The 8,401-nt window shown below is 38.7% G+C and overlaps 1 protein-coding gene across 1 annotated transcript; it reads left to right on the top strand.

Moving 5' to 3' along the window:
- The first annotated feature begins 2,432 nt into the window (after positions 1–2,432).
- Positions 2,433–4,697, top strand: LOC135583310 (senescence/dehydration-associated protein At4g35985, chloroplastic-like). The gene is made up of 7 exons (XM_065157426.1): positions 2,433–2,481; positions 2,693–2,843; positions 2,933–3,502; positions 3,566–3,699; positions 3,769–3,935; positions 4,004–4,088; positions 4,290–4,697. The coding sequence occupies exons 3-7, from the start codon at positions 2,948–2,950 to the stop codon at positions 4,444–4,446; spliced, it is 1,098 nt and encodes a 365-aa protein (XP_065013498.1). The 5' UTR covers positions 2,433–2,481; positions 2,693–2,843; positions 2,933–2,947; the 3' UTR covers positions 4,447–4,697.
- The last annotated feature ends 3,704 nt before the right edge of the window (positions 4,698–8,401 follow it).

The raw sequence follows: 8,401 nt of genomic DNA, 5'->3' as shown, positions 1-8,401 counted from the left end.
GAACCTTCGACGATCTCTTCGGCGAACTTTCGAAAATTCCGACAAGTTCCCGATTTCTTCTCGGTTGGTTCTGGTAGCATCTCTGACGATTCTTCGGACTCTTAAACGTCCATCGAACTTGACTCCGGTATTCTTGCTTTATGTTTTCTGGTTATCATAGTTAATCTTGGACACTTAACTCAATAATATGGATTAGATCAATTAACCCATCAATTAATTTTATTATCAAAATCCGAGATTCAACATAAATACCTACAAAACATGATGGACTTATTTATCAAATATCATAAATAAAATATTATATTAAAAGTTATAATATGTACAATCATAAATTATTATGTGTCTAATGTATAGGTTAGTGATGACAAGTCTAACTTCATTTGGATATGGCACTAAAGCATTTAGGTTGAAGTTTTATACATGATCTTATCCTCCAAGAGATTTTTATACATATTTGGATTAAAATCAATAGTTCAACAATAATATCATGGGCATAAAATGTATTACGATCTATATCTTTTTTTATTTCTTTTGTTGTTCTCTACTCAGCTCACTTTTCCTCAAATATCTTATAACTATTTTTATTTTCATCGGTTACAAATATTTTATTTAATTCAAATCAAAGTTGCAAGACTAAGATTATGCAAAAGAAAATCCTTCAATTAGCTCTTGTAACTCATGATTACTTCCCAAAATAAAGTTTGATTTATGAAGTTGTGCAGAGGTAGATCTTTCAGCTTGGTTTGGTATCAGATGACTATTTCAAGATCACTTTTGATTCCGATAGAGACAAAGGTAGCTTTTCATCGAAAGTGTCGTATCTCATTTAGAAGACTAAATATATCATTCAAAAGAGGATCATCTATCATAAATAGCTTATACTTATATGATATTCAAAATTAATAATACAAAATTATAAAGATGCATTCATTTAATACTATATTTTTTGTTGTTATAGTGAAATGATTCAATGAAACACCGAATGATAGGCCAATGCAGTCAACACTTTAGCGACACTACGAAGGACGAGGCTTCAACGACACTATAAATGCTTCACCAATATAATAGTAAATCACGTAGCGATTCAACGAGGTTGCACAAAGCTAAATGAGGCTACAGCGATGAACCATTGATCATTGAGGCTTTGTAAGGCTTCATTAAAGGCAACGACAACCGAAAGAAATAAGAACATCGACGATGGCCACCTCTTGGGACATTAGCGATGATGGCTACTTCATTGCTTCATTGGTAATTGAGGCTCAATAAATGGTTTTGTTGATAGCGATGGACACCAATGGGAAGGGGAACATCAATGTTGGCAACCGTTCATCATTGAGGCTCACCTAGTGCCCATGATTACATGACTAGTTGGTGATGGCTTGGTTGCCCTATTGATCACCGAGGCTCAATGCTCAACTAGTGGCCACGATGACTAGTGGGCGGGCCAATATACTGTTGACGGGAAGGTGATGATGACTTCTTATACCATTGACGATGACGACCATGACCATCATGATAACCTCCTATAACAGTGGCAAGACAAGAAGCCAATGACAATAACACCACCATCGACACTAAGCAGTGACTCTCCTCTCCTCTCCAATAATGAAGACCTCCTGTGGCTTTGGCTAGGGCTAGGGTTCATGCTAGGTTAGTCTAGGATGGAGTTCCTATTGGCGATGGCAATAACGATGGCCTCTAATGTCAAGAAGATTGACAATAATGATCTTCTTCAATGTTGCTATTGTATTCTCAAATGGGGGTAGCACAAAATAATTTAGGGAAAAAAAGAAAGACAATATAAACCTTAAAATGAATAAATCAAATACTTATGTTTTTATTGAACTAGTTTGGGTAAGTTCATATCAAACAAACTGGTTAAGCCCAAAGACATAGAGTCAACCAAGGTTAATCGTCATTGATCATTTTTTAATTTTATAAAGGATATTTTGATCATAATATAAAAAAAAGAGTTTTCTTAGTAAAAATAAAATATTATAGTATCATATGCTAAAATCTTATTATTGAAGGTTTTTTAAATAAATTATCTTATGAATTAATTCAAGTTCTTATCACTTCTAATATGAAACTACAATGTGGTGTTATCATAATTTGGCACAGGATCAATTTAAATTTTAATTGTATATCATGAAACAATCATCCAAATCTTATCACAATCCTTAGTGAGCGTCAATAAGTAAAATATAAAACATATTAAACAACTTCTATAATAATCAATGATTCTATAATCTAGTGTGATATTGTTCTCGGGCAGTCTATATCCATCAAGGCGCGCCCCGCCGTCACTTTCACCACCTGCTATAACTTACCCACTTGATTACCCACGAGGAGGGATCGGCGCTTGCACGAGGGACCCACATAGATAACAGTACACGTGATCCAGAACTTGACCTTTCGGTCGAGTCCGCGCGATCACATCGTCTTTCCAAGCTGGGTTGCGATGCTCCGGAGAAATCTGCTGTAAGATCCAAAGTAGATTTGTGTTCCCAGAATTGGAAGAAGAAGAACACATATTTCTCTCTTTTTTATTTTTCGCATTTACATGCTTATTTAAGAGTATTGGCTTGGAGAAATTTCACGAAGAAAAATAAGTCATTTAGCTAAAAATTCATGTCTTTGGCTTTTGCTTCTTGTTCTTAACAAGCATTGATTTGTATCTCTTCTGGTGCAGCAATCAAAATAGATTGCAAAAATGCCATCATAGATTCTATAGCAGGTGAATATCTTCTTCCTCAAGCATGGAATAAAGTGAGCCACTGAAGAAAGAATGGATTATTCGCATAGCCTGCCATGGTTCCTTCCACAACAAAGATGCTCTCAAGGTTTCAGACTTCAATTGGGAACTACAGCAATTGCCTTCCCTTCCCTCTATTTATCCCTCTCTGAAACTTCTCTCCTTAATCATCTGCAGTTGTAACACAAAGCCATGGGTTGCTGCACACCAAGGACCTCCTCTCCAACAAGGCGAAGCAACCGCAGAGAAGATCTGCTTCTCCAAATCCCAGGTGCTTCGGTCTACTTAATGGAAGATGGAGGAGATGCACCGGTTGAGCTTGCCAAGGGGGACTTCACCGTTCTCAGGATCACAGAAGATGACATGGTGTTAGCAACAGTGGTGAGAGTTGGAGCTGATCTCCGATGGCCCTTGACGAAGGATGAGCCTGTCATCAAGCTCGACCTTCTCCATTACCTCTTTACCTTGCCTTGCAAAGATGGTGGGTTCTTAAACTACGGGGTTTCCTTTGCTGCTCCACATGGAGGCTTGGCTTCTCTGGAAATGTTCCTCAAGGAGAACGCATGTTTCTCTGCTCCTTCGGATGCTTCGTCCTCGTTGAAGAGGAACTCCTCTTATGAGGTTTACTGGAAGGATTACACGCCAAGAATTGAGGACTATAATGGAGTTTTGGCCAAGGCCATTGCAGGAGGGACTGGAGAGATTGTGAAAGGGATATTTAAGTGCAGCAATGCATACACCAGTCAGGTTCGAGTCACTCCTCAACATTCCTCAACATTACAGGGACACTGACCTACAAAATTGTTGCAGGTTCAAAAGGGAGCCACTCTGCTTCAGCCTCAAGATGCAGCAAGCAACACCAATGCATCTGCTGGGAGGAATAAAAGTGACAACAGATCTGAGTCGATGAAGAAGAGTGGCGAAATCAATAAGGCCATCCGAAGGTAATTCGAAAAAAAACTAAGAAGGTAATGACAGCAAGTGTTCGACAAATGACTTGTGGTTGTTCTCAGGGTGAGGAAGCTGTCGGAGATGACAGAGAAGATGAGCAGGACATTGCTTGATGGTGTTGTTCTGGTGACCAGCTCTGTGTCAGTGCCCCTGGTTCGATCCAAAGCTGGGAAATCTCTGCTGGCTACAATACCAGGAGAGGTTCTTCTGGCCTCACTTGATGCAATTAGTGAGTGATGCATTCAGAAAAGTTCGATCCAAGTTTTCTTGGTCTTACACATGGCTTTTGGGGTGCAGACAAAGTTCTTGATGCAGTAGAGGCTGCTGAAAGAAGCACTCTTGCTGCCACTTCAAATGTGGTCTCGGGAGCCGTATCCAAGAGGTAAGAGCCAAGAATTCCTCACCCAGACAGTAACTGACTGCACTAGCATGTGGAAGAGAGCTTGGAGCTCATTCTTTCTTGTCATAATGAGAAGGGTTCCAATGACATATTCTACCTCTTTACTTTGTTTCTTTATCATGCTTCTTAGTTGATTTCTACTGTTTCTAAGAAACAATGCTTGATGTTCACTGAGGGTGACAGGTTTGGGGAGAGTGCAGGAGAAGCAACAGACGATGTGTTTGCAACCGCAGGCCATGCAATTGGAACTGCATGGAACCTATTCAAGATCAGGAAGGCCATTAGTCCTTCTTCCTCTCTCCAGTCATCAATACTCAAGACTGCAGTCAGGAAGAAGTGACTGCTGTATCAAGCAGAGATGAAGCTAGTATCACCAGGTGATTAGATTGCAGTATGGAATGGAAATGGAACTTCACTATTGAATGTATGATTGTGAAGAAGAAAGTTATACTGCTGTATATAAAGTGGTAACAAGGTTTCGATAATACCAGCATATTATAATTGAAATGTATATAATTGTAAGTTCATATTGGCTGCCAGAATTTGCTCTTCTACATCTGTAATTTGTTGAGGAATATTGATAACCAATTATCATTCAACGAGCAATCTATGGTGTCCAAGCTAGAAAGGGGAGACGAGACCTGCCCCTTTGAATTGTCTATGCAGATATACATCCAGATAGTTGTAGGTTACCTCCTCTCTTTGTCAGCTACGTGGACAAAGGGACAAAGGTAAGATGTTGGAAGCACTTAAGGGCTACCTTCCCGTAGTATATTCTGCCTCTCTACCACTCTTCTATAATTAGGTGTAAAATCTTACTTTTAGCACATTTACATGAGGGATCATTTTTCACCACTAGTGTTCATATACATCTACCTCAGGTTATTAACTTGGTTATCGAAGGGATCGAATTGAGAAATCTCTTCCGTCCTCAATCTTCATACAAGTGACACCTTAGTGACACCTTAGAAGGATGTTTTCACCTTAGAGACACCTTGGACAATCCTGCACACATGGGTTTGGATCACATTGGGCTGACTAGAACATTAAGAACATGAACACTTGCTTGCTGATCCTCCTAATAAATGCTTGAGTAAAGAGACTTTGCCCCTGACCTTAATACTTTCACCCAAGAGAGACAACAACTATTCCTTTCATATATCGGTGTATCCACCTCGACGCAAACACTAATAAAATATTAATGCATATTCAATAACCCAAGTCTCTCACCTATAAGAATGGCCCGGAGCCACTTACTTGTCCCTTTTAAGGTGCTATTCAATCTCACTTAACAAGTGTAGATGTTAACAGGTATGATAGATAGAGGCTATCGCTTTGCTTTTGCCTCAGACCTAACAAGTAGTACCTCTAACTCAATTGTAGTCATTTGCTCCACTACCATCGACATTTGTCGATTTTCCCTAACCCGACTGTTAGGATCGGAGCGGCACTAAGGGGGGGGGGGGGGTGAATTAGTGCAGCGGATTAAAACGTCAGTTTTGACAAATCTTTCGTACGATAAAAATCGAACTCAGAAGTGCTTAACTTGAAAGCGTATTCGTAAAGTTATGCAGCAAAGGTAACGGGGAAATAAAGCATGTAAGAAGGTTTGCAGTAATGTAAATAGCAATAATGAAATGCAAACTAAAGATCACGTCGATTTTAAAGTGGTTTGGTCAAATGACCTACATCCACCTGCGAGGCCCTCTTCGATGAGGCTCCCACCTTCCACTAGCAAATCTCTTAAAGGGGAAGGGCAAATACCCCTTTTACAACTTTTTACAAGCGGTTCACACTCTTAGAAATTTTCAGCAAGAAAGAAGTAGGTGAACACTCTAGCAAATTGAAAACAAGACTCGCTAAGACTTTTCTAAAACCTTTCTCTCAATCAATTGCTTCTCAAAAAGTTGTAATCTCATCTGAGATTTGAGGGCTATTTATAGGCCTCAAGAGGATTCAAATTTGGGCTCCAAAATTTGAATTCTCTTTGGTTCCCGATGTTGGCGGTGCCACCGCCTGTTAGTGTCTGACACTGACACTGGACTGGCGGTGCCACTGCCCAGCCAAGCGGTGCCACCGCCTGGCTCTCGGGTGCTGGGCGGTGCCACTGCTTGGCTCTCGGGTGCTGGGCGGTGCAACCGCCCAGTCTGGCGGTGCCGTTGCCAGACCCTTCGGTTCACTGGTTGGGCTTTAAATTTAGCCCAAACCAAGTCTAATTTTAGGCCCAGTTGGCCCCTAACCAGGATATAGGAGTATCTCTTAATCCTAATCCTAATTACATGTGAACTACATAACTAAAAACATCCTAAGCATGTTTTCAACCGCGAACGTCGAGTCTTATCCCGGCGAGTTTTCCGACGAACTTCTTCCGACGGACTCCCAACAAGCTCCCGATCTTGTGATGACTTTAACGAGTAGCCGAGCCTTCTCAGTGATCTCCGCAAACCTTCGACGATCTCTTCGGCGAACTTCCAAAAATTTCGACAGGTTCCCGATTTCTTCTCGGTTGGTTCCGGCAGCATCTTCGACGATTCTTCGGTCTCTTAAACGTCCATCGAACTTGACTCCGGTATTCTTGCTTTATGTTTTCTGGTTATCATAGTTAATCCTGCACACTTAACTCAATAATATGGATTAGATCAATTGACCCATCAATTGATTTTATCATCAAAATCTGAGATTCAACAATCTCCCCCTTTTTGATGATGAAAATCAATTGATGACGGAGTTAAACATAACTCCCCCTATCTATATGCCATATTATGAGAAGTTAAAAACACTTGAATTCCATCCCATTGAATTCAAGCATAAACCGATAAGTTCTAACCATAGAATTTATCGTTATTCTCATTAAGCAATAGTAAATATGAAACTTCGATGAAAATCATTTTCAAGTGAAATGATAAGAGACGATTTTTACTATGACAGGAGATAAAGATTTTCAACATGAATTTCATGATATAGATGTAAGGCATGCTTTCAATATGATCAATCAATCTTGCAATATTCTCAAGGATTTTACAAGGCATATAAGATATTTGTATTATACAAGCTCTTGTAATTCATATAAGTCATGTTATCGATGCGCATAAGACATTTTCATTAAGTCATGTTATCGAAATGGTATAAGTCATCACTTCTCCCCCTTTGTCATCAACAAAAAGGGAATGAGACTTGAAGCACATAATTTGTGATTATAACATCAGGAATTCAGCATTGATCATACAAAAATTTACCATTCAAAATTAAGTATGCTAAAATATTTACGCAGAGTTCATCTTAAAGGAAAATTCAGCATTCATCCATTTTATCAAATCTCTTCTTTCTATAAATAACAAAAATTATAGGTGTACAAGGAAGAGATTGTGATTAAAAAAAATTCAAGTAGTAACTCCAATAAGTCAATATCATAATTCGAATACAAACTCATTCAAATTCAAATCGTCAACTTGAAACTCATAATCAAGCCATCAAAATCAATTTCGAGATTCATAAAATATCATAAAATCATTAATCTTGATCAGATGGGAGCGGTGTTTGACTCAAGATAGGATAAGGTAATTTAACGTGTCATTTAGAATCGAAAGAAAAGGATCAAATTCACCGAGGAACGGAGAGAGGATGAAAAACTTTACAGAAAATCCATTCAAACAAGTTTATTTTTAGGGACAATTTAACATACCTAATTCCCTTCTAATGAATTCAAATTGGTCTTCATTCAAAGCTTTTGTAAATATATCTGTTAATTGATGCTTTGTGTCAATGAATTCTAGAACAACATTATTGTTAAGGACATGATCGCGTATGAAATGATGCCTAACGTCGATGTGCTTAGTTCTAGAGTGCTGAATTGGATTTTTAGTAAGACATATGGCACTAGTATTATCACATTTTATGGGAATGTTTTTAAAGTGAATTCCATAGTCTTCTAATGTATTTTTCATCTAAACAACTTGTGCATAGCATGCACTTGCAGCAATGTATTCGGCTTCCGCCGTAGATAGTGCAACTGAATTTTGTTTCTTGGAAGTCCAAGAAACAAGTGCATGTCCTAAAAGTTGGCATGTTCCGGATGTACTTTTTCTATCTATCCTGCATCCGCCAAAATCGGCATCTGCATAAGCTATTAAATCGAATTTTTCATATTTTGGATACCACAATCCTAAATTTGGAGTTCCTTTAAGATATCTAAATATTCTTTTAACGCTCTTAAGATGAGATAATTTAGGATTGGATTGAAATCTAGCGCAAAGTCCTACACTAAACATAATATCCGGTCTAGTCGCGGTGAGGTA

This window comes from Musa acuminata, chromosome BXJ3-6, assembly GCF_036884655.1.
Source record: "Musa acuminata AAA Group cultivar baxijiao chromosome BXJ3-6, Cavendish_Baxijiao_AAA, whole genome shotgun sequence".
In the NCBI taxonomy this organism is placed as follows: domain Eukaryota; kingdom Viridiplantae; phylum Streptophyta; class Magnoliopsida; order Zingiberales; family Musaceae; genus Musa; species Musa acuminata.
This window is presented reverse-complemented; position numbering and strand designations above follow the sequence as displayed.

Bases quoted from the DNA above. Each gene is read 5' to 3' on its own strand.
- LOC135583310 (XM_065157426.1), top strand. From the start codon at position 2,948: ATGGGTTGCTGCACACCAAGGACCTCCTCTCCAACAAGGCGAAGCAAC. The intron at 3,503-3,565 runs GTTCGAGTCACT...AAATTGTTGCAG, and splicing joins GCAATGCATACACCAGTCAG to GTTCAAAAGGGAGCCACTCT. The intron at 3,936-4,003 runs GTGAGTGATGCA...TTTGGGGTGCAG, and splicing joins GGCCTCACTTGATGCAATTA to ACAAAGTTCTTGATGCAGTA.